General features: G+C 46.3%; 1 protein-coding gene across 1 annotated transcript in view; it reads right to left on the bottom strand.

Annotated features, from left to right (window-relative positions):
• LOC140392492 (chromodomain-helicase-DNA-binding protein 5-like) overlaps positions 1-26,643 on the bottom strand; it is a 167,817-nt gene that overhangs the window by 115,757 nt on the left and 25,417 nt on the right. The window contains exons 4-15 of the mRNA XM_072477728.1: positions 25,573-25,691; positions 22,233-22,483; positions 21,286-21,416; positions 17,809-17,935; positions 17,039-17,205; positions 15,689-15,913; positions 14,596-14,799; positions 11,160-11,371; positions 10,558-10,689; positions 9,037-9,145; positions 8,076-8,267; positions 5,977-6,177 (exon numbers count right to left, since the gene is read on the bottom strand). Of these exons, the coding sequence (XP_072333829.1) occupies positions 5,977-6,177; positions 8,076-8,267; positions 9,037-9,145; positions 10,558-10,689; positions 11,160-11,371; positions 14,596-14,799; positions 15,689-15,913; positions 17,039-17,205; positions 17,809-17,935; positions 21,286-21,416; positions 22,233-22,483; positions 25,573-25,691 (2,070 nt within the window). The remainder of the gene's footprint in view (positions 1-5,976; positions 6,178-8,075; positions 8,268-9,036; positions 9,146-10,557; positions 10,690-11,159; positions 11,372-14,595; positions 14,800-15,688; positions 15,914-17,038; positions 17,206-17,808; positions 17,936-21,285; positions 21,417-22,232; positions 22,484-25,572; positions 25,692-26,643) is intronic.

Below are 26,643 nucleotides of genomic sequence, written 5' to 3'. Positions count from 1 at the left end.
CCTGGTTATTCAGCCCATTATCAATCCCAAACATCCTGGTTATTCCGCTCATTATCAATCCCAAACATCCTGGTTATTCCTCCCATTATCAATCCCAAACATCCTGGTTATTCCGCTCATTATCAATCCCAAACACCCCGGTTATTCCTCCCATTATCAATCCCAAACATCCTGGTTATTCCGCTCATTATCAATCCCAAACACCCTGGTTATTCCGCTCATTATCAATCCCAAACATCCTGGTAATTCCTCCCATTATCAATCCCAAACATCCTGGTTATTCAGCCCATTATCAATCCAAACACCCTGGTTATTCCGCCCATTATCAATCCCAAACACCCCGGTTATTCCTCCCATTATCAATCCCAAACACCCTGGTTGTTCCTCTCATTATCAATCCCAAACATCCTGGTAATTCCTCCCATTATCAATCCCAAACATCCTAGTTATTCCTCCCATTATCAATCCAAAACATCCTTGTTATTCCGCCCATTATCAATCCCAAACACCCTGGTTATTCAGCCCATTATCAATCCCAAACATCCTGGTTATTCCGCTCATTATCAATCCCAAACATCCTGGTTATTCCGCCCATTATCAATCCCAAACACCCTGGTTATTCCGCTCATTATCAATCCCAAACACCCTGGTTATTCCTCCCATTATCAATCCCAAACACCCTGGTTATTCCGCTTATTATCAATCCCAAACACCCTGGTTATTCAGCCCATTATCAATCCCAAACATCCTGGTTATTCCGCTCATTATCAATCCCAAACATCCTGGTTATTCCTCCCATTATCAATCCCAAACATCCTGGTTATTCCGCTCATTATCAATCCCAAACACCCTGGTTATTCCGCTCATTATCAATCCCAAACACCCTGGTTATTCCGCTCATTATCAATCCCAAACATCCTGGTTATTCCGCCCATTATCAATCCCAAACATTCTAGTTATTCCTCCCATTATCAATCCCAAACATCCTGGTTATTCCGCTCATTATCAATCCCAAACATGCTGGTTATTCCGCTCATTATCAATCCCAAACACCCTGGTTATTCTGGACATTATCAATCCCAAACACCCTGGTTATTCTGCCCATTATCAATCCCAAACATCCTGGTTATTCTGCCCATTATCAATCCCAAACATCCTGGTTATTCCTCCCATTATCAATCCCAAACATCCTGGTTATTCAGCCCATTATCAATCCCAAACATCCTGGTTATTCCTCCCATTATCAATCCCAAACACCCTGGTTATTCTGCCCATTATCAATCCCAAACATCCTGGTTATTCCTCCCATTATCAATCCCAAACATCCTGGTTATTCCACCCATTATCAATCCCAAACACCCTGGTTATTCTGCCCATTATCAATCCCAAACATCCTGGTTATTCCGCCCATTATCAATCCCAAACATCCCGGTTATTCCCATTATCAATCCCAAACACCCTGGTTATTCCGCCCATTATCAATCCCAAACACCCCGGTTATTCCGCCCATTATCAATCCCAAACATCCTGATTATTCTGCCCATTATCAATTCCAAACACCCCGGTTATTCCTCCCATTATCAATCCCAAACATCCTGATTATTCCGCCCATTATCAATCCCAAACATCCTGGTTATTCTGGACATTATCAATCCCAAACACCCCGGTTATTCCGCCCATTATCAATCCCAAACATCCTGATTATTCCGCCCATTATCAATCCCAAACATCCTGGTTATTCTGGACATTATCAATCCCAAACACCCCGGTTATTCCACTCATTATCAATCCCAAACATCCTGGTTATTCAGCCCATTATCAATCCCAAACACCCTGGTTATTCCGCCCATTATCAATCCCAAACATCCTGGTTATTCTGCCCATTATCAATCCCAAACATCCTGGTTATTCCTCCCATTATCAATCCCAAACATCCTGGTTATTCAGCCCATTATCAATCCCAAACATCCTGGTTATTCCTCCCATTATCAATCCCAAACACCCTGGTTATTCTGCCCATTATCAATCCCAAACATCCTGGTTATTCCTCCCATTATCAATCCCAAACATCCTGGTTATTCCTCCCATTATCAATCCCAAACATCCTGGTTATTCAGCCCATTATCACTCCCAAACATCCTAGTTATTCCTCCCATTCTCAATCCAAAACATCCTGGTTATTCAGCCCATTATCAATCCCAAACATCCTGGTTATTCCGCTCATTATCAATCCCAAACATCCTGGTTATTCCTCCCATTATCAATCCCAAACATCCTGGTTATTCCGCTCATTATCAATCCCAAACACCCCGGTTATTCCTCCCATTATCAATCCCAAACATCCTGGTTATTCCGCTCATTATCAATCCCAAACACCCTGGTTATTCCGCTCATTATCAATCCCAAACATCCTGGTAATTCCTCCCATTATCAATCCCAAACATCCTGGTTATTCAGCCCATTATCAATCCAAACACCCTGGTTATTCCGCCCATTATCAATCCCAAACACCCCGGTTATTCCTCCCATTATCAATCCCAAACACCCTGGTTGTTCCTCTCATTATCAATCCCAAACATCCTGGTAATTCCTCCCATTATCAATCCCAAACATCCTAGTTATTCCTCCCATTATCAATCCAAAACATCCTTGTTATTCCGCCCATTATCAATCCCAAACACCCTGGTTATTCAGCCCATTATCAATCCCAAACATCCTGGTTATTCCGCTCATTATCAATCCCAAACATCCTGGTTATTCCGCCCATTATCAATCCCAAACACCCTGGTTATTCCGCTCATTATCAATCCCAAACACCCTGGTTATTCAGCCCATTATCAATCCCAAACATCCTGGTTATTCCGCCCATTATCAATCCCAAACATCCTGGTTATTCCTCCCATTATCAATCCCAAACAATCTGGTTATTCCGCTCATTATCAATCCCAAACACCCTGGTTATTCCGCCCATTATCAATCCCAAACACCCTGGTTATTCCGCTTATTATCAATCCCAAACACCCTGGTTATTCAGCCCATTATCAATCCCAAACATCCTGGTTATTCCGCTCATTATCAATCCCAAACATCCTGGTTATTCCTCCCATTATCAATCCCAAACATCCTGGTTATTCCGCTCATTATCAATCCCAAACACCCTGGTTATTCCGCTCATTATCAATCCCAAACACCCTGGTTATTCCGCTCATTATCAATCCCAAACATCCTGGTTATTCCGCCCATTATCAATCCCAAACATTCTAGTTATTCCTCCCATTATCAATCCCAAACATCCTGGTTATTCCGCTCATTATCAATCCCAAACATGCTGGTTATTCCGCTCATTATCAATCCCAAACACCCTGGTTATTCAGCCCATTATCAATCCCAAACATCCTGGTTATTCCGCTCATTATCAATCCCAAACATCCTGGTTATTCCTCCTATTATCAATCCCAAACACCCCGGTTATTCCGCTCATTATCAATCCCAAACACCCCGGTTATTCCTCCCATTATCAATCCCAAACACCCCGGTTATTCCGCTCATTATCAATCCCAAACACCCTGGTTATTCAGCCCATTATCAATCCCAAACACCCCGGTTATTCCTCCCATTATCAATCCCAAACACCCCGGTTATTCTGCTCGTTATCAATCCCAAACACCCCGGTTATTCTGCTCGTTATCAATCCCAAACACCCCGGTTATTCCGCTCATTATCAATCCCAAACACCCTGGTTATTCCGCCCATTATCAACCCCAAACATCCTGGTTATTCCGCTCATTATCAATCCCAAACATCCTGGTTATTCCGCCCATTATCAACCCCAAACCCCCTGGTTATTCCGCTCATTATCAATCCCAAACACTCCGGTTATTCCTCCCATTATCAATCCCAAACACCCCGGTTATTCCCCCCATTATCAAACCCAAACACCCTGGTTATTCCGCCCATTATCAATCCCAAACACCCTGGTTATTCCGCCCATTATCAATCCCAAACATCCTGGTTATTCCGCCCATTATCAATCCCAAACACCACGGTTATTCCGCCCATTATTAATCCCAAACACCCCGGTTATTCCTCCCATTATCAATCCCAAACACCCCGGTTATTCCGCCCATTATCAATCCCAAACACCCCGGTTATTCCTCCCATTATCAATCCCAAACACCCTGGTTATTCCGCCCATTATCAATCCCAAACACCCTGGTTATTCCTCCCATTATCAATCCCAAACACCCTGGTTATTCCGCCCATTATCAATCCCAAACACCCCGGTTATTCCCCCCATTATCAATCCCAAACATCCTGGTTATTCAGCCCATTATCAATCCCAAACATCCTGGTTATTCCGCCCATTATCAATCCCAAACATCCTGGTTATTCTGCCCATTATCAATCCCAAACACCCTGGTTATTCCACCCATTATCAATCCCAAACATCCTGGTTATTCTGCCCATTATCAATCCCAAACACCCTGGTTATTCCACCCATTATCAATCCCAAACATCCTGGTTATTCCGCCCATTATCAATCCCAAACATCCTGGTTATTCCGCCCATTATCAATCCCAAACATCCTGGTTATTCCGCCCATTATCAATCCCAAACATCCTGGTTATTCAGCCCATTATCAATCCCAAACACCCTGGGTATTCAGCCCATTATCAATCCCAAACACCCTGGTTATTCCGCCCATGCTCAATCCAAAACATCCTGGTTATTCAGCCCATTATCAATCCCAAACACCCTGGTTATTCCGCCCATTATCAATCCCAAACATCCTGGTTATTCCTCCTATTATCAATCCCAAACCCCACGGTTATTCCGCCCATTATTAATCCCAAACATCCTGGTTATTCAGCCCATTATCAATCCCAAACACCCTGGTTATTCCGCTCATTATCAATCCCAAACACCCTGGTTATTCCGCCCATTATCAATCCCAAACACCCTGGTTATTCCGCCCATTATCAATCCCAAACACCCTGGTTATTCCGCTCATTATCAATCCCAAACACCCTGGTTATTCCGCCCATTATCAATCCCAAACACCCTGGTTATTCAGCCCATTATCAATCCCAAACACCCTGGTTATTCCGCCCATTATCAATCCCAAACACCCTGGTTATTCCACTCATTATCAATCCCAAACACCCTGGTTATTCCGCCCATTATCAATCCCAAACATCCTGGTTATTCCGGCGAAAGGTTGGGGCTCTGGATGGAAAGATGAAAACCAAACCTACAAGAGCTGGTGACAAATACACGGATTCCAGATGTGAGAATGTTAGTCTGGGGATGATGAACGACTTTCAGTTTATGTCACCAAGAACCCTCTACATTCTCACTATTTGTTCTCAATTACAACTTCATGATCCTATGAAGAGATAATAATACTGTTTTGCCTTTTATCGCTCCCTCATCTCCTGAAATTATTGGGTACAGTTTCAGTCATCTTCCAATTCCTCATCCAGACAACCATTTTGCACAAGTGCAAACATTGAGGGAATTACAGCTGGGAGCCAGAGCAGCCCCTCCCCAAAACTAACTTCCAAATAGGGATCATTGGATAATGATCAGGAGTGACAACCCCAGCACATTTACCCCTACCTTTCCCATTGTACTGTCTCAAGCACTGATCCCAGCTGAGTGCAGTCAACTCCACACAACCAGAGATAAAGCCTGAAGAGGCCTGGCCTGCAGGGCTCAATGCACAAAAATGATTGGCTAACTGAGCCCCCTCCGTGTCGCACGCCATCCTTCCATCATTGTTGCTGGGTCAAAATCCCGGGACTTGCTACCTCACAGCTGTGGGAGCACCTTCGCGACACGATTGAGTCAAGGGTGGTGGCTCACGCCCACCTTCGCACGGGGAACTGCAGACGGGCAAAAATTGCTGGCCTTGCCAACCATTCCCACACCTCGAGAATAAACAAAGGAAAGGTCTTACTCAAACAGGATACTCACCTTCATCCTGAAAGCTTTCCTCCCACTCTTGATTACATTATCGTCGAAGCAGAACTCATTCTCTCGGATGACAGCTCTGCAGTCTTTGTCCCCTGTGTATGTCACCACGTAGAAGTACGGCGCCCATAGTGTGAATTCCCGCTCCCAATTTATAATGGTGGACAGCGGGGCGCTCACCAGGAAAGGTCCCTTGGAGTGGCCCTGGTAAGAGAGACAGTACATCCACCCTATTAAGACTTGTGTGTCAGCGTGGTTGCCCATGCTGACCATGTGACATCACAAACCAATTGGATCCAGGGCAAAAACGCAACAGGCAGCCATTTTTGTTGTCAACATGGCGGCACGATACTATTGGTGTTAGGAATCAACAGTGACAACTACAGACACAACTCTCAAATTAAATATTTCATTTTTGGCAACCCTTAGAGAGATTAACTATTAGTTTTAAATTTTCACTCCAACACACAGAAGAGCAAGTCCAATATATAGTCAATTTTGAACACAAAGAACAAGCCCAAATTATGATTTTGCCAGTAAATCAGCAAAGTACGTCAAGAGGTCACAGGGTTCAGAGAAGAATCATCAGACAGCAAAATGCCTCCACTCAGTGTATCAACCAACTGGAATAGTCGGAAGGCAAAAATACTGAAGTTATTGAAAATAAAATTAGCCACCATGATGAGATGTGGCAGGAAGGTGGACGTCGATGAGTGAGTCAACCTATGAAAGGGAGGGGCTTCAAGGAAAAGTCAACATACCGGAGGGATGAGTGAAGAAGACCATAAGACATAGGAGCAGAATTAGGCCACTCGGCCCATCGAGTCTGCTCCGCCTTTCAATCACGGCGGACATATTTCTCATCCCCATTCTCCTGCCTTCTCCCCATAACCCCTGATCCCCTTATTAATCAAGAACCTATCTATGTCTGTCTTAAAGGCACTCAAGTGGCTTGGCCTCCACAGCCTTCTGCGGCAAAGATCTCCACAGATTCACCACCCTCTGGCTGAAGAAATTCCTCCTCATCTCTGTTTCGAAGGATCGTCCCTTCAGTCTGGGGCTGTGTGCCCTTGGGTTCTAGTTTTTCCTACTAGTGGAAACATCCTCTCCAATCCAATCTATCCAGGCCTCGCAGTATCCTGTAAGTTTCAATAAGATCCCCCCTCATCCTTCTAAACTCCAACGAATACAGACCCTGAATCCTCAACCACTTCATATGACAAGTCCTTCATTCCAGGGATCATTCTTGTGAACCTCCTCTGGACCCTTTCCAAGGTCAGCACATCCTCCCTTAGTTATGGGGCCCAAAACTGCTCACAATACTCCAAATGGGGTCTGACCAGAGCCTGATACAGCCTCAGAAGTACATCTCCACTCTTGTATTCTAGCCCTCTCAACATGAATGCTAACATTACATTTGCTTTCCTAACTGCCAACTGAACCTGCTTGTTAACTTTAAGAGAATCTTGAACTAGGACCTCAAAGTCCCTTCATGCTTCTGATTTCCGAAGCCTTTTCTCATTTAGAAAAATAGTCTCTGCTTCCATTCTTCCTTCCAAATGCATAACCTCAGACTTTTCCACATTGTATTCCATCTGCCACTTCTTTGCCCACTCTCCTAGCCAACCAAGTCCTTCTGCAGCCCCCCTGCTTCCTCAACACTACCTGTCCCTCTGCATATCTTTGTATCCTTTGAAAACCTAGCATCAGTTCCTTCTTCCAGACTATTAATGTATGTTGTGAAAAGTTGTGGTCCCAACACTGACCCCTGAGGCACGCCACTAGTCATCGGCTGCCATCCTGAAAAAGACCCCTTTATCCCCACTCTCTGCCTTCTGCCAGTCAGCCAATCCTCTATCCATGCCAGGATCTTACCCTTAACACCATGGGCTCTTAACTTATTTAACAGTCTTCCATGTGGCACTTTGTCAAAGGTCTTCTGGAAGGAAATCGGGTTCCCAAACCTGGAGAACTTGAACACCCACTCATAAAACCCACTCATAAAACCCAGAGAGCTCTGCTCCTCACTCTAGACCCAGATCTCAGCTTCTAACCCCAGTCTGACCCTACCCCCATAATCTCGAACCCCAACAGTTCCTCACCTCTTTGAAGAGCGAGTATAGAAATACAATGGTTTGAACTGTTTTTCCCAATCCCATCTCGTCAGCCAGGATTGTGTCAGTGCCCTGAGCCCAAGAGAAGCGTAGCCAGTTCAGCCCCTCCAGCTGGTAAGGGTGTAGGTTGCCTCCTGTGCTATCAATATACTCCGGCTGCTTGTCGAACTTCACAGTTGGCTGTGACAAGATGGAAAAGTAAAAGATTATTCACATGGAAAGTACAAGGGGCCACTGAAAGGGTCAAAGCTGCTTCTGGTACATTGGAGTACATAATTGGTCAGATTTACTGCAGCTTAACATTAATTAGACATCCTAAACATGAACATTTCAGTAAACATCCTAGCTTATAATACAACTGACAGGATGCAATTCCCCTCGGTTCACTGCCCACATGGATCTGTATCCAACCTCATGCTGTACCAGTCCTGGAAGTGCTTGATGGGGGCAGTGTAGAGAGAGCTTTACTCTGTACCCAACTCTGTGCTACATATCCCTAGAATCTCTGCAGTGCAGAAGGAGCTCATTCAGCTCATCAGATTTGCACCGACCCTCCGAGAGAACACCCTACCTAGGCCCACTCCCCCGCCCTTTCCCATAAACCCGCCCTATCTCCGCAAGCAAGGGACAATTTGGCATCGCCAATCCACCTAACCCGCACATCTTTGGGCTCTGGGAGGAAACCGGAGGACCCAGTGGAATCCCAAGCAGACACTGGGAGAACGTGCAAACCCCACACAGACAGTCGCCCGATCTAGTGATCAAACCCGAGTCCCTGGCGCTGTGATGCAGCAGTGCTAACTACTGTGCCACCGTGACGCCCTGCTTCACCTGCCCTAGGACTGCTCTGGTGTGGTAATGAAGAGGAAGATGAATTCTGTATCTGATGATACAAAATCCAAGGGTTGCATGAACAACTCGGCTCCGACCAGTATTCCTCTTTACTTACATCCACTACAGGCTGAGCTGGGGGCGGGTCGAAGATCAGTTCCCTGGCTTTCCGGCTCTTTTTGTTCAGCTTCCTCACCGGTCTTAAGTCTTCACCTAAAATCAATTGTCTGCAGCGAGAGAAAGAGAGAGAGGGGTGAGAGTGCAGTGGACGGCGGAACACCAGACAGATTTGGGGAGGAGATGGATAGGTTTTTAATTAGTAACGGGATGAAGGGTTATGGGGAGCGGGGAGCAGGGTGCAGGTGAAGCCGAGGAGGGATCAGCCATGATTGTATCGAATGGCGGCGCAGGCTGGAGGGGAAGGACTGCTTCTCCTGCTTCTCGTTCTTATGCTCTTACAATCAGAGTTTGTGACTGCGGCACCCACAATCAGAAGGGCACCAATAACCAACCTCCCCCTCGGTACCCGCTTCAGTTTCCCCTTCTTCCAAGGGGGAGGCAGTAACTCACTCCAGCACTGAAACCTCCCAGCCAAGAAAACAGCAAAGCATCAGTGACTCAAGTTTTGCCCAACATTTTTCGTTCAAGTGCGGGAGTTTTTTTTTTGTACGGTTACACTTTCTCCTTGTTGCAAAAATATTTTTGAGGGCAACTGTGCAAAGCATCAAGATTCAGCTATACTTTAGCAGTTGCTTCTTTCACATCATCCGCAGACCCTCAACTTCCAACATCTAGGAGGACACGGGTAACAGGCACATGGGGACATCATCACCTCATGTTCTCCTCCGAGTTACACACTATTCCAGGTTTGAAATTATATCTCTGATGCTTCATCGTTGCTGGGTCGAAACCCCATAGCTCTCTCTGATGGTACCATGGGAGTACCTTCATCATATAGAATACCTAGTGCAGGAGCAGGCCATTTGGCCCATCCAGTCTGCACTGAACCTCCGAAAGAGCACTGTAGCTAGGCCCATTCTCACGCCCTATCCCCTTGATCCCGTGCATTGATCATGGACAATCCACCTAACCTGCACATCTTTGGACTGTGGGAGGAAACCGGAGCACCCGGAGGAAACCCACGCAGACACGGGGAGACGGTACAAATTCCACACAGTCACCCGAGACCGGAATTGAACCCGGGTCCATGGTGCTGTGAAGCAGCAGTGCTAACCACTGTGCCACCATGCCACCTGAAGCAGACTGCAGTGATTCAAGCGGGAAGCTCACCACCTCCTTCGCGAGGATAATTAGGGATGGACAACTAATGCCAGTGGCATCCACGTCCTGCGAATTGAACACCATCGAGGAATGGGGCCAAGTGAAGGCCTGATCAGGAAATTATGATCAGCTCCCTTCACTACAGGACACAGGAGAATGAATCAGATCTCTCACGATATATCGCTAGTGCTAGCCCCCATGACCAAATTTGTCAAGTTCCGTTTCAGTTTGGTAAACTGGGATTTGGCTTTGGGTCTCCCTGAACATGACCGTTATATTTATGTTAAAGTGATTAACAATGAAGCCACTGAGCGTGGTTTGAGAGAGGTTAACATTAAGTTTATTAAGTGGCACTGACCTGTGATTCCAATACACCTCCTTCACAGTGTCATAATCTGGAATGTCAAAGTCTTCAAATTCCCAGGTAGCCTGGTCATACGCTAGGTCCCTCCACTTAACCAAATAGTGCAAATCACCCTTCTTATCAAAGCTGAAAAAAAAGAAAAAAGTCTTTATATCCCATTATGTCAACAGCACAAGTTAGATAACCTGGGAGTGTTTTGATGGGACAGGCTAGATGGAGCTTTACGCTGGATCTAAAGTGGTGGTGGATCTATCTTGGGAATGTTTAAGGGGGAAGAGTATAGGCGGAGCTTTACTCTGTTCTGGGAATGTTTGACGGAGCAGCGGAAATATTCAAGCAGCCAACCTGGCCTGCATTAGAATTCTGATTCCGAAAACAATTACTTCACCAACTACATCACCCAGTGCCTGCCCCAGACGTTTATTTATTTTTTTTGCTGCTTCAGCATTCTAGAGAATTGTTCAGCAAGGAAAATTAACCAACTCAGTGGAGAAGGATAGAGGGCAACTATTTCCTCTGGTGGAGGGGGGGTGGGAGGAAAAGAGAGTCCAGAACAAGGGAGCGTAACCTCAAAATTGGAGTTCTGACCTCCTCACCTGTGGTTGATAATTCGGTGGACAATGAGCCATTCGGGTTTGATGCCATAGCGATAGTACCGTTGCTCCATCAGCACAAACTGAGGATCTTTGTTCTTCCGTTTCTCGCTCTTCTCTTCATCGTCCCCAGAGCCGTAATCGAATGGTGGTGGCTCGTCCATGTCATTCTTCCTTTGGAAGTTCCGGAACATTACCGTGTGGTACAGTTCCAACTGGAGAGGGTAGGCTTAAATTTAATGCTTAAAAACAGACACACATGTATTTCTTGCCAATTCTTGTCTCACCCCTTCCCTCAACCCCACTTTGATCCTGAAAGTGGAGACAACGAAGGTTACAATCAGCTTTGCACGAGAGACAGCAGTGAGTAAATGACGTTTAGTTGCTACCATTATGATGGTTATAAGATTACATTTCAAGATTGCATCCTTCATTTAGGGGAAAATGAAGGGAGCCATGTGACCTATTTGGAGGTTTACCTGACACAAGGCCTGGGTGTGGAGCTGTTAAATATTAAACGGAGGCCTGGGCTGTTCTCCTGGAAAGATGGTGCATCTTGGAGATAACGGCAGCAGCATCTGTGTTACAGCATTTAGACTGCTCGTCGCCAAAGCCACAGGAAGGTGATAAGAATGCCGGGTTGTAAACAGTTATGCTTTAAACTGTCTATTAAATTGATTTTAAAAAGTAAAATAAAAAAGTACCCAATTATTTTTTTCCAATTAAGGGACAATTTAGTGTGGCCAATCCACCTACCGTGCACATCTTTGGGTTGTAGGGGTGAGACCCACACAGACAGGGGGAGAATGTGCAAACTCCACAAGGACCCCCCGGGGCCAGGATAGAACCCGATTCCTCGGCGGTGTGAGGCAGCAGTGCTAACCACTGCACCACCGTGCCGCACCAGTCTATTTATTTTCAAAATAGAGTGGAGTTGGGATTTCAAGGAAAGGTAACTATCACTACTACCTAGATACTAAGCCCATGCCATTCACATTGCCATGAAGATGGACTTTCGTTTGGGAAAAGGTTGACAAGATATCCCTAAAACCCAGACGCAAGCAGTCTGCCAGGATCGGAGTTAGAGGAAGCAGCTAGAGGCTGGGAGTCTCTATGATTCACCGCGCGGGAATGTAGGTTGGAGTTCATGCATGGATAGAAACAACTTAATTTGTGGGGATTTGAAACAAGGCTGGAAGATTTGCCTAGCTTGCATGAAAGAGACAATCACCATGAAAGACAATTTCGGGATTAACAGTTACCAGGCTGAGAAGAGAAAGGAAAAGAAGTAAAGCAAAGTAAACCCTTGGGATCCAAGAATTACTTTGGACTGGGTCTTGGAAAAATTGAATGACTACTCAACGGACACTGTAAAGTGTACCTGTGAAGTGGGTTTTTGATTGAATTAGAAGTAAACGGGTAAAGTTCCGTTCTGTAATTTAAAGTATAAATTACAAAAGATATTGTTTAATCAACAGTGTTTTTAGTCCGATAGCTACAGTAAGCCTTAACATGTGAAATTTTACTGTATCACCCTTCCAGCTATCAACTGGAAGATTGAATTTTTTTAAAGTTATCGGTCTCTATGGCGATCCTAATAGTGAGTGGCTCCTCAGAGAACGAGCAAGGGAAATCTGTGACAACCCGGCAATATACAACAATCGCGAGATTTGAGTTTCTTTTCCCGCCCGTGCGAACACATTGAAAGCAGAGTTGGAACAGAGGTGAAGGACATCTTAGGGAGTTGAAGTGCCAGATAATATAACTGCCTTTCAACATGGCCACTTGGATTGCCCAATGGAGTCAGAGGTGGTTTCCACAGATTACGGCACAGTGGTTAGCACTGCGCCAGGGACCCAGGTTCGATTCCGACCTCGGGTGACTGCCTGGAGTTTGCACGTTCTCCCCTGTGTGGGTTTCCTCCGGGTGCTCCGGTTTCCTCCCACAGTCCAAAGATGTGCAGGTTAGGTGGATTGGCCATGACAAATTTCCCCCCAGGGTGGGGTTACAAGGCGGGGGATTGGGCCTAGGTAGGGCAGTCTTTTGAAGGGTCGGGGCAGACTTGATGGGCCGGGGGCCTCTTTCTGCACTGTAGGGATTATATGATTCTATTAGTTAGGACAGGTTTAGATTAATGCAAACAGGTCTGAAAAGGATGTAGAGGCACTGAAAAAGGTGCGAAGGATGACACCAGAAATGAGGTCTTAAACCTACCAGAAAGGATTGAGCAGACCGGGGCTCTTTCCTCTTAAAGAAATTTTAATGTCACCTAAGGAGCAGTGCTCCGAAAGCTAGTGATTCAAAACAAACCTGTAAGACTTCTTACTCTTAAAGAAAGGCAGAGGATCAGCATGATAGTAATCGTCAAGACTATGTGAGGGTAAGCATGGGAAAGGTATGTCTACTTGTGAGCAAAACCAGAACAAGAGTTGGGTTAGAATGTAGTATTTGCTACACAGAGAGTGGTTGAGATGAATGGCATTGATACACGAGGCAGAAATGAATAGAAGGGTATATTGATAGGGTGAGATGAAGTGGAGTGGGAGGAGACTACAGTAGAACATAAAATCTGCATAGACCCATTAGGCCGAAGAGCCTGACTCTGGTCCTTTAAATACTGTTCTTCAGAGTAATTTTTTTTCCTAGTTGAACTCAAGTTTTTTTCCTAAACCCCTCCCAGGCCGAGTCAGAATGTCATGGGTTCAAGTCCCAATCAGAATCACAGAATCGGTAAAGAGCAGAAGGAAGCCATTCGGCCCATCCGAGGCTGCAATGACTCTTGAAAGAGCATTCTGTCTAGTCCCATCCCCTTGCCTCACCCACTCCAGAGACTTGGCACAAATCGAGGTTGACATCCCGAGTGATGACCACATTGTCGGGAGGGCCTCTTTCAGATAGTGTAAAACTAAGGCCCGTTTCTTCTCAGGCAAACATACAAGATCCCACGGCACTACTTAATAATAATAATAATAATAATAATAATCGCTTACTGCCACAAGTAGGCTTCAATTAAGTTACTGTCAAAAGCCCCGAGGACTTTGAAGGACAGCAGGGGAGTTATCACTCGACTAACATCACTAAAAGGCAATTATCTGGTCATTATCACATTGCTGTTTGTGGGACCTTGCTGTGTAGACATAGGCTGTCGGGGCTCCTATATTACAACAGCGACTGCACCAAGTACATCAGTGATTGCAAAGAGTTTGGAACATCCTGAAAGGTGGTATCGAAATGTCAGACCTTTCTTTCTCCATCTTCACGTGAGAGTCTGCAGAGTCTGATCAGTACGCAGTAAATTGCTCATAGTCAAGGTTCATACCCCAACACTGGCCGCTTGGGGCAAGTAATCAGAGGGTAACCGAGAGGCCTGGGGAACCATTGGCTCCACAACAGGTGTAGGCTCGGGCCAGACATACGGGACACGGATCATTCAACGTACCTGCAGTTCGGTTGCCCAAGAGCAGTGCCAGTAGGACAACCCCACCCACTTGACAAAGAATTCTCGTTCCGGCCGTCCTTTCAGGACCTTGGGCTGTTCAGCATCAGTGGCGTCTCCTGCCAGACCGGGAGGGGTGCGTGGCAGTGGCGGCGAACCCCAGGACCAGTGCAAGATTCGCTGCACTTTGCCTTTGAGAGGTGTGCACTAGAAAGAAAAATTTACACTTACTTTTAACACGTGATACACATAACAATAATAGTAATCTTTATTAGTGTCACAAGTAGGCTTACATTAACACTGCAATGATGTTACCGTGAAAATCCCCTAGTCGTCACACTCCGGCGTCTGTTCGGGTACACCGAGGGAGAATTCAGAATGTCCAAATTACCGAACAGTACGTCTTTCGGGACTTGTGGGAGGAAACCGGAGCATCCGGTAGATACCCACGCAGACACGGGGAGAACGTGCAGACTCCGCACAGTCAGTGACCCAGCGGGGAATCGAACCTGGGTCCCTGGCGCTGTGAAGCAACAGTGCTAACCACTGTGCTACCATGCCGACCTAACCTGGCTGACCCTCAGAGAGAGCTCTCACCTCTTACCCAAAGCCGGGACAGCACATGGAAGGGTGTTATGCATGGAACATTGTCCCATCTTCTGAACCAATCTATTCAGTACTCCCACCCCTGAAATTCTCTCCTCTCTTGTTCCAAATACGCTGATTTCTTACTATAGCAAGTCCCACAGCTACAGGCTGCTCTTTTGGACCCCATCTAACGGACCGGTATTGAAGGCTACCAACTGGTTATTGACTTGCCAGAAGCCAAAGCACATACATGCATGTCCCCACATGTACATGGCCACACACCTGTGCACACCACACACATGTACACGGCCACACATGCAGCAGTCAGTAGACTTCCCTAACAAATGGTCCATTATCTTCCTGACTATGGTACCAGACAGAAGCATCCCAGAGTTGAGGAGGTCAAACCACGCCCACTTCATAACAAGTTGAACTAAAAAAGGAAAGGTCCCAAACAATATTGCAGTTAATATCACAGCCACCATGATTAGGGTGATCAGATACCCACCAAGCAGCGGGGACAAATCCACTCTCCATTCGGGATCTCGGGTAGGGGAGGGTTAAGGCAGTGAATGTGATACGAGGAAGGACAGGAGTCACAACACAGCAGCTCGCCTCCATCCTTGCAGACTCGGCAGAATTCCATATGATCATCATCTTCCTCCTCCACTCCCTCATCATCCTCTTCATCTTCCTCATCCTCTTTCGCCTCCCACTGGATTCCTTCCTTTTCCTAGAGTCATTATACAGGTCACATTTTACAGGGTGCATTATAACACGCATATACATACATATAAATATACACAAATACATACACAACATCAACACACCAAAGCTATATGCCAAGATGAACAAGGGATGAGATGCCAACACATCCAAGATACTCAGCATCCCGACTTGGGAAAATATATTACCATTCTTTCATCACTGCTGGGTCAAAGTGTGGAACTCCCTCCCGAACAGTACTGGGAGAGCACATTCTCCACACTGACTGCAGCTGCTCAAGTTGGCAGCTCACCACCACCTTCTCAAGGAGCTCAATAATAATAATCTTTATTGTCACAAGTAGGCTTACAATAACACTTCAATGAAGTTACTGTGAAAAGCCCCTAGTCACCACATTCCGGCACCTGTTCGGGTACGCAGAGGGAGAATTCAAAATGTCCATGTCACCTAACAAGCACGTCTTTCAGGCCTTGTGGGAGGAAACCGGAGCCGGCGGAGGAAACTCGCGCAGACACGGGGAGAATGTGCAGAGTCCGCACAGACAGTGACCCCCCCAAGCCGGGAATCGAACCTGGGACCCTGGCGCTGTGAAGCAACAATGCTACCCACTGTGTTACCGTGCTCAACAAGTGATGGGCAATAATTGCAGCACTGTCCATGTCCCAAGAGCTAATGTGAGCAAAGATACAAGTGTGGAGAGGATATTCAGTGCAGGTGACCATCACAGGTGATAGGATGAGATGAAGGAGGTTGGGAGCAGGCTTGTGTGAGGCATAACACTAGCTGGGCCGAAAGGCCTGTTTGTGCATTGTAAATACTATGTAAATACTACAAGCCCAAAACCCTCCTCAACCAACATAGTCACACAGATTCATTTTCCACTAGTGGAGTCACTGGAGAGTCATTGGGCATGGGTATCCAACAAACCTTTCTCCCATTTACACAGGCGCCATACGGGACCTCACCTTCATCAATTGGGCAAAATCAGTGAACAACCCAAGACTGGGGATCAACACTGGGATCTTCCCACTCGTGTGGTTGGCATCGTTCGAACTGAAACATTATCCCACAAGTACATTACTAACAAGCAGGACGAAGCAGTCGCCAGCACAGCAGGAAATGGAGAACTTACACAGTGCAGACAACTCCACTTTCCCTCGGGAGCCTTCTCCATCTCTGGGTCCAGGCAGACTAAGTGATAGGCCCGAGGACAGGTGTCACACAAAATAATCTCCCCTCCTTGCTGGCACACTTCACAGTAATCCTGGTGATCAGTCTCATATCCATCACCATCCTCCACTGGCAATTACAAAAGAAAGAAACAAAAGGCAATGAAATTACATTCTCCCAGGAAGGCAAATGAGTCGCAGTCTCCAAACACAATTTGCTGGAGAAATAAAAGTAACAAGCCAAACGCTACAGCCCCAGTACAACACTAAGGTAAGCAGCGCTGATTCATTAAATGCCGTGACTGGGATTTAAACTGAGGGAGGTCCAGTAGGACAATTAGGTTGAGTGCGAAACAACTCTGGGTCTTAACTTCAATGTGGTGTGGACAGAGGGGAGGAAGAAAGGGTATTTAACAGGTATGTCGAACTTAAAAGAGTCAAAGCCCAGAATCAGGGGTTGGGTGGTACGGACGCCCGCAGGCACAGGCACGAATCCGGACTCATTTTCCCCCCTTCCTCACCCTACCCCAGTGGCACAACTGTGGCACCAGCCCAGTCATGATTTGCAAACTCAGCACAGAACAAGGCCCCCCCGGTCTATAACGTGCTGGACGCCTCACTAGGTTATGGCTCTGTTCACTAAATTCAATAACACACCCAGTAATGCCCATTCCCCACAGTTACACCAATGCATCCTAACCCAGAGTGCGCCAGAAAGAAGTTCAACATTTACATTTCTTCTTCCTCTTGCCACCTTTCCTTCTTCTCTTGCCCAAACCAGCAGAGCCCTCGGACCGTATGGAGCAGCTGTGGACACTCGCGTTGTCTGGGTCCGATTCACCACGTTCATCTTCCTCACTCTGCAGCCACAAGCACAACATACATGAGGAGAGGTGAAAGGCATCACTGCTCCCTATCCACAGGTTTATAGTACCAGGAGACAGCTCCATCACCACCGACTCTTCCTCTGGCACCTCATACGCAGGAACATACAAACTAGGAACAGGAGTAGGCCACTCGGCCCCTCGAGCCTGCTCTGCCATTCAGTAGTGTACGGGTTCTTCCTGCTGATTCCCTTATTTTCCCTTTCTTTATTTTTTGTTCTCTTTTTCTTAAAATTTAGACTACCCAATTCTTTTTTGTTTCCAATTAAGGGGCGATTTAGCGTGGCCAATCCACCTAACCAGCACATCTTTGGGTTTGGGGGGGGGGGGGGGGGGGGGTGTGAGACCCACGCAGACACGGGGAGAATGTGCAAACTCCACACGGACAGTGACCCATGGCCGGGATCGAACCCGGGTTCTTGGCGGCATGAGGCAGCTGTGCTAACCACTGCGCCACCGTGCCACCTCCCTCTCTTTATCTTTGCTGTTATCATTTTGATCCATGGATGGCTCAATGGACATGTAGCTATAAGTCGAGCAGGGGAAGTGAGGAATTCAAGTTACAACACAGTACACTGAACTAGCCTTCGGACAGCAGAACTGAGACTTTTTGACACCCGAGAGATCGGTGGGACTCGGTTCGATCCGTTGGATGGTGGCCAATGAATTGGCCAAAAGGCCATATTCTGCCCGGTAACAGGTAGTGATTGGGTCCTATCCGAGTAGGACGGTTTTCAGAGAGCCCAGTCAGGAACAGTTGGTTCCTGAACGCTCAGAAGAAAGGACCTGCTCTCTCTCTCTCTTTGTTTTCTCCAGTAAAGCTGTTTAGCAACTGTTTCTTTTTTTTAAAATAAATTTAGAGTACACAATTCATTTTATCCGATTAAGGGGCAATTTAGCGCGGCCAATCCACCTACCCTGCTCATCTTTGGGTTGTGGGGGCGAAACCCACGCAGACACGGGGAGAATGTGCAAACTCCACACGGGCAGTGACCCAGAGCCGGGATCGAACTTGGGACCTTGGCACCATGAGGCGGCAGTGCTAACCACTGCGCCATCATGCTGCCTGATAGCTGCTGTTTCTGAAACTGTGCAGAGACCTCAATGAACCTACAGTGAAAACCAATACAGACTGGAAAGAGAAACCTCGAGCTGAAAGCCTGGACTGAAGAATGGTGTGCTAGAAAACAAACATCTGGAAAAAAAGACTCTTATCGTTTTTACTTCCATCCTTATTAATCACCCCTCTGTGTTTGTCTGCCTTGTGTGTGTGTGTGTATAGAAGGTGGGGTGCGTTTAGGTGGAGGTGGGGCTAGGAATTAGAGAATAGTTAACCTGTTGTATCTGCTACATATTTAATTATAGTTATTGTTATTAATTAAATTAACTGTTTAAATTTTCACCCCTGGTGACTGTAGTTATTGGGCAGCCAAGTGCCAGACTTTGGTTGTTTTTCGAAGAATTGTTTGTTAATTCTAATTATGTTGCGACTCCGGGTCAAGTGAGGCTGGAATTGACCTTACACTAGCCCAGGGGGTCATAACAATAGGAATTATGCCTGATCGGATTGTAACCTCAGCTCCCCATTCCCACCTGCCCCCAGGTAACCTTGCTTATCAAGAATCTACCTACCTCTGCCTTGCACAGCAATAATGTCACTGGACTAGAAGTCCAGGGGCCCACGCGAACGTTCTGGGGACAAGGGCTCAAAACCCACCACAGCAGCTGGTGGAAGTTAAAATCAATTAACTATGTTGGATTGAAAGCTAGCCCCAGTAGTGATGACCAAGAGAAACCATTGTCGATTATCACCAAAACCCACCTGGTTCATTCATGTCCTTTCGGGGTGGAAATCTGTCTTCCTTACCTGGTCTGGCCTACATGTGACTCCAGACCCACAGCAACGCGGTTGCCTCGTAGCTGCCTTCTGTTCAAGGGCAATCGGGGATGGGCAACAACGGGCTTCCCAACAATGCTCACAACCCATGAAAGAAAATATTTTTTTTAAAAGACTCTCTTCCTCAAAAGGCAGAGGAAGCAGAGTTCCGAAGACTCTATCCCCAAGAGGAAACAAATTCTCATCTCGGTCTGAAATGGGCAATCCATTATTCTAGATTCTCCCACAAAGGGAAACATCCTTTCCATAGCCATGCTGCCAAGGTCCCTCAGGATCTTGTATGTTTCAATCAAGTCGCCTCTGTCTCTTACAAGCCTAGCCTGTGGAACCTTTCCTCACACGGCAACCCCGCCTATTCCAGGTTTCAATCTAGTGAACCTTCTCTGAACTGCTTCTAATACATTTACATTCTTCCTTCAATTTTTTTTTTTTTTAAATTTGTTTACGGGATGTGGGCATCGCTGGTTAGGACAGCATTTATTGCCCATCCCTTTTTTAAAATAAATTTAGAGTGCCCATTTCTTTTTTTCCCAATTAAGGGGCAATTTAGCGTGGTCAATCCACCTACCCTGCACATCTTTTATGTTGTGGGGTGAGACATGGGGAGAATGTGCAAACTCAACGCGGACAGTGTGGGTTACCCATGCCTGGTGGCCCTTCAGAAGGTGGTGGTCAGCTGCCTTCTTGAACCGCTGCAGTCCCGGAGATGCAGGCACACCCGCTGTGCTGTCAGGGAGGGAGTTCCAGGATTTTGCCCCAGCAACAGTGAAGGAACGGCGATATATTTTCAAGTCAGGGTGGTGAGTGACTTGGACGGGAACCTCCAGGTGGTGGGGTTCCCAGCTATCTGCTGCTCTTGTCCTTCTAGATGGTCGTGGGTTTGGAAGGTGCTGTCTAAGGAGACCAATACTGTACACAGTACTCCAAATGTGGTCTCCTTGTGTCCCATATAACCGAGCCATAACCTCCCTACCTCTGTATTCAATTCCCCTCGCAATGAACAATAACATTCTATTTGCTTTCCTAATTACTTGCTGTACCTGCATTCAAACGTTTTGCGATTCATGCACTAAGACACCCAGATCCCTCTGCATCACAGAGCTCTGCAATCTCTCACTGTTCAGATAATAAACTTCTCCTTTATTCTTCCTGCCAAAATGGGCAATTTCACATTTTTCCCACATTATATTCCATTTGCCGGATCCTTTCCCACATATGCAGCCCTTTGCAGCCTCCTCATGTCCTCTTCATAACTCCAAATGAAGTAACCGCACAAGTAAACACAGCACACCCACCCCACCCACACATAATAGGAAGAGTGAATGGCATTTCCTCTGGTGGTAACCCTCCTGTCAAGAGACCCCCATCTCTGACACATGGACCCAATCTCTAGCCTGAAACAGATGGGTCGAATGGTGACCTGCCTTACCGAAGACACCTTTTTCCGTTTGCCGCTGAATCCTCCGAGTTTGATCTTCAGAGGAGCCATCTTCTTCCCTTTTCCTTTCTTCTTCAGTTCAGCTGCTCGGGCACTTTTACTTTTTTTCCGGACCCCTGGACCTGTGAACGGACAGTGGCACTGGTGAAACGCAGACTGGTTATCAGGGAGAACCGGAGTTTGATGCTCTGCACTGCAGGCTCCTTAAATAAGCCTTTCAGCTTGTCATCCTTCCTCTCCTGAAGATGGTGACTCTCAGTGGGGGTCAGCTCCATGAGGAAGGGTCACCCTCACAAACCAGCTAACTTTGATGCAGCAGTCTGGACAGCAAGCACTGGCAGTCTATTGGACAATAGAGGGCATCAGAATAGAGCCTGGTCCTGTCCTCGCCAGATGTCCAGACATGAACACTTCTCGTCAGGATCCAGCAAGCAGAATCGTACAGCACAGAAGGAGGCCATTTGGCCCATCACACCTATGCCAGCTCGTTTGAACTATCCAGCTGTCAAGTCCCTCTCTCCCCACAGCCCTGCAAATGTCTCCTTTCCAAATATTTCTCCAATTCCCTTTAGAGAGTTGCTATTGAATCGGCTTCCACCATTCTTACAGTCACTGCATTCCAGATCATAACTAGTTGTTGGATAAGAAAATATAATCCCCCCCCCCCGCACTACTGGGCTTTGTGCTGATTATTTCAATGTGTCTCCTCCGGTTACTGACCTGCCTGCCAATGGAATTAGATGGAAGAACCCTAGCTGCATTGTCTATCACTGTGGTACTGAGGGCGTGCCGTGCCGACAAGCGGCCAGACCGGGAACCGGTCTGTTTGAGCTCCATCCCACACCGTGCATTACATCTAGCGGTTGATCCACTGGGGTTCTCTCATCCTCCAATAGGCAGCTTCTGATTTGCACGTGATGTTTGAAAGCAGCCTTTACCTTTCCCTTCTTTGGTCTTGGCTTTCCTTACAGGGGCGGGGGGCTGGACAGGGGGTGGCACTTGAATTGGTACTGATGGAGCCACGATCACCTGTTCCACCACGGCTGCCACCGCGGCTGCCGCCGCCTCTGCCGCAGCCACCGAGGTCCCTTTAAAAGGATTATTGGCGCTGAACTCCCGCCATTTGGCACCAAGCACTGTCATCATTTTCGACATGGGGATTTTCGGATTCTTCTTGGCAATGAGCGGCCTGTTGGGGAATCGAAAGCAAAAGACTGGTCAGACTATTCCACAAGGCGCACTCTGATAAACGGGAGGTAACAACTGAATGATGACTGACAAAAACAAGGTGCATTTATGGAAGGATCATTAACTCAACAAAATGTCCCAAGGTGCTTCAAAGGAGCATTATCAGGCCAACGGCAACAGTAAGCTACGTAAGGAGGTGTTAGAACAGCCGTCAAAACACTTATAGAAAATTCCAGCATTGAAACAGGCCATTCAGCATCTGGTGCATGCCAATGTTTATGCTCCGCACAAACCTCTTCCCATCCTTCTTCGTCTAACACCATTAACATATCCTTCTATCCCTTTCTCCCTCATGTGGACATTTAACTGTTCTCGAAATGCAGCAACCCTAGCCATATCATTTACTTCTTGTGGGCTCCACATGGTGGTATTGTGCTAATATCGTTAGACAGATGTAATCCTGTGGTCCGAGGAAAGGGGTTAAAATCCCACCACGGCCGCTGGTGGGATTTACACTCAATTAATTGATAGATTTGATTAATTAATAAATGTGGATTTGAAAGTTAAGTCTCAGTAATAGTGACTGTGAAGCCATCATCAATTGTTGTACAACCCCACCTAAGCTCACTAATGCCCCTTTAGGGAAGGAAATCTTCCATCCTGACCTGGCCCAGCCTACATACCACTCCAGACCCACAGCAACTGCTCTCTGAAATGGCCGTGCAAACCACCCAGTTGTACCAAAACACAACACAAGAGTCATACCAGATGGACTGCTGCAGTTCAAGGAGGTGGCATACCAGAAAGGAATTGTGGTGAATGTATAATTACTGATAATTCACCAGTGCACTGTGTTATGTTATTAACCCTGTGGGCTCTACCTCTGGGCCATTGTGTGGCTTCACCCACAGGGGATATGTTGGGGCATGTACGGGCTCCGCCCATGGCTCCACCCCCTTTACAGGAAGTATAAGAGCTGCTGACCTGCGGGGCCGCCTTCTGTGTTGTACCGGTCACAGGCAGGCTCAGTTCTAAGCTGATTAAAACCACGGTTTACTTCCCCACGTGTCTTCGAGTGAATTGATGGTCGCATCAAGAATAAAAACACACTCTTGAATAAACAAAACCTCCCAAATTTACTAGCTTGGTCAGAGAGACTGGTGTTAAGGAGCACCTTAAAGGGGAAAGAGGTGGAAGGTGGGAAGGAATTCCCGAGCTTAGGGCTGAGACAGTCGAAGGCTGCCAATTAAAATCCGGGATGTGCAAGAGGCCCAAAAAATAAATAATTGGGTACTCTTAATTTATTTTAAAAAGTAAATAAAGGTAAATAGGCAGACAAATAAGGACCGAGTAGGAGGGATGACTGAAAGCTTGGATATAGAGATGAAGATTTAAAAAAAGGAAAATAGATCAACCAAAGGGTTTAGGATAGACATGATACGACACAGACGGCTGCCATTCAGTCCATTGTATCTTTACCACCTCTTTGAAACAACTATTCCAACTAGCCTCACACACCCTGCTCTTACCTCCAAGCCATGAAAGAATTTCCCCTTCAAATATTTATCAAAGTTTCTTTTGAAAGTTATCACTGAAGTTGCCGTCATATCTCTGACAGGCAGTGCGTCCCAGATAATGAAAACTCGCTACGTTTAAAACAAAATCTTGCCTCGTACATTTAGCAAAACACTTGGTGACTGTTAAATCTGTCAATTTTCCCACTGCCTTAAAGAGGCAATGCCAGAGCGTGTGGAGTGTTAATGGTTGACGGCTTGCCTGCATAATGTGGAACAAAGGATGGTCAGAGGGGCAACACCTCAAACAAGCAGAAAGAGACAAGCACCGTTTCCATGGTAACCAGAAGAGAGATATTTACGTTGATTGGCAAAGGATCCAGAGGCAACATGAGGAATTTTTTCTTTTTTTTTTAAAAACACAAGTTGCTGACAGTCAGGAATGCACTGGAGGGCGGCTGAATCAGCGTCAATTGTAACATTCCAAAGAGAATTGGATAGTAATTTGAAGAGGAAAAGTTACAGGTCTATTTGGAAAGAGCCAGCACAGGGACCAAATGGCTTCCCTCTGAGCTGCATCAGTGTGTGATTCCAAGATAAGAAGATTATCATAGAATTCACAGAATTTACAGTGCAGAAGGAGGCCATTCGGCCCATCGAGTCTGCACCGGCTCTTGGAAAGAGCACCCTACCCAAGGTCAACACCTACACCCTATCCCCATAACCCAGTAACCCCACCCAACACTAAGGGCAATTTATCATGGCCAATCCACCTAACCTACACATCTTTGGACTGTGGGAGGAAACCGGAGCACCCGAAAGGAAACCCACGCACACACAGGGAGGGGAGGATGTGCAGACTCCGCACAGACAGTGACCCAAGCCGGAATCGAACCTGGGACCCTGGAGCTGTGAAGCAATTGTGCTATCCACAATGCTACCGTGCTGCCCAGATTGTACTGGTAGATGGGTCACACTCCCACTTTCTGCACCCAAGACATCACATTAAAGGGAAATCAATACACTGCAATTCACAGTGTTTACATTTAGAATTGGTGTTGAATTTGCAGCTGCCAGCAGGACATTAGCCAATGCTTAAGCCCAAAGAACACCTGACATTCCAATTAAGACACTTTGAAGAGAAAGCAATATCCCCAGTTTGGGCTCGATCAAATTAATGAATGGTCGGTCCTGCTAGTAATCGTCATTAGCACATTTAGTGAACACGTCACTGTGCCAGAATCACGACGCACGCCTCATGGGACAAACATTCACAGGGAGCCATTTTGATTCCATGAGTCAAATGTTGCAAATCGAACTTGGGAAGGAAAACAGATCAAAGCTTTCGGAAAGCTCGATTGAACAGTATTTGGTCTTTCCTCTTACGCAATAAAGCTTTTCTCTATCCTGTTCAGAATGGTGCAAATTTGCATGCAAAACGTGAACGAAACGACAGAACAAGGAAATACAACAGAACAGCAAAAAAAACAAAATGAATATAATCTCTAAAAAAGGGAGAGAGAAAAGTGTTTTTTTTCTATAAACGTTCTTGAACAATTATTCCATCAATGTGTACCTCAGGAACTGGCTGAAGGTTTTGTAGTTGGTCAAAGCGTGGTAATCCTCTTCTGTGAACTCGTAATCCACATCCTCCAAACCCCAGTCATCCATCAAGTATGTGGAGGACTTCTGTTCCTGAAGAACAGGGATAAGAGAGTGAAACAGATTGTGACCAAGGGAACTGAACTCTCCTCGAATATTCATTCCTCACGACCCCAGAGTTGAGAAACTCCTCGTCTCCCCGTCCCTCCAATTTTATGGCTTTTTCAAAGCCTCAGGGGCTCGTTAGGAACATTGCCATCATCTTTCAATAGGTACTTTACAGACTTCCAAATTCAACATTACATTCAACAGTTTCAGACTGGAGGCACTGCTGCTATTTTCTCAGATAACATCGACTGGTAATGGTTATGCTGCTGCAATTTACGGTTGCTGTGAACCCAGCTTTTGTTTTGTTTCTTTGCCGGTCTCATTATCATCACCTCTTGCACTGCATCATCATCTCTTTTGTCATTTAATCATTCCTGCCTTCCCACCCTATCACAGATCTTCCCCTTGGTTCTTGCCCCCCCCCCCACACCCTTAAAACCTATCACGTCTCTAACTTTTTCCAGTTCTGACGAAAAGTCAACATTTCCTCCATCCCTCTTTCCTCAGATGCAGCCCGCCTTGCCGAGTATTTCCAACATTTTCTGCTTTTATTCTCCCACCCTTTCTGACTTTTAGTGGCGTTCAAACATTAAAAACCAAGACAGCACTGCTTCACTAAAACCCTGACGGCCCACAAAGTTCCTCCCAACGGAGCGTCACAAGATGGCATGACAGACCATGTCTTTTCCCTACCAACCCGCAGTTACGCAGGGAGGGTGGATTGGCCATGCTAATTTGCCCCTTAATTGGAAAAAAAATTTTAAGAGAAAAAAAAGTATTTCCCTTACCATTTTCTCTCTACCACTCAAGATGCAAATAGGCAGGCACCCATTAGTACTTGACCAAACGCTCAGTTCAATCTTCACTCTGAACCATAACTGTGAGTAACAGCCGGCTATAGGACCCTGGGGACACCAGAGCCAAGCCCAATTCTGTC

This window comes from Scyliorhinus torazame, chromosome 16 (genome assembly GCF_047496885.1).
Source record: "Scyliorhinus torazame isolate Kashiwa2021f chromosome 16, sScyTor2.1, whole genome shotgun sequence".
In the NCBI taxonomy this organism is placed as follows: domain Eukaryota; kingdom Metazoa; phylum Chordata; class Chondrichthyes; order Carcharhiniformes; family Scyliorhinidae; genus Scyliorhinus; species Scyliorhinus torazame.
This window is presented reverse-complemented; position numbering and strand designations above follow the sequence as displayed.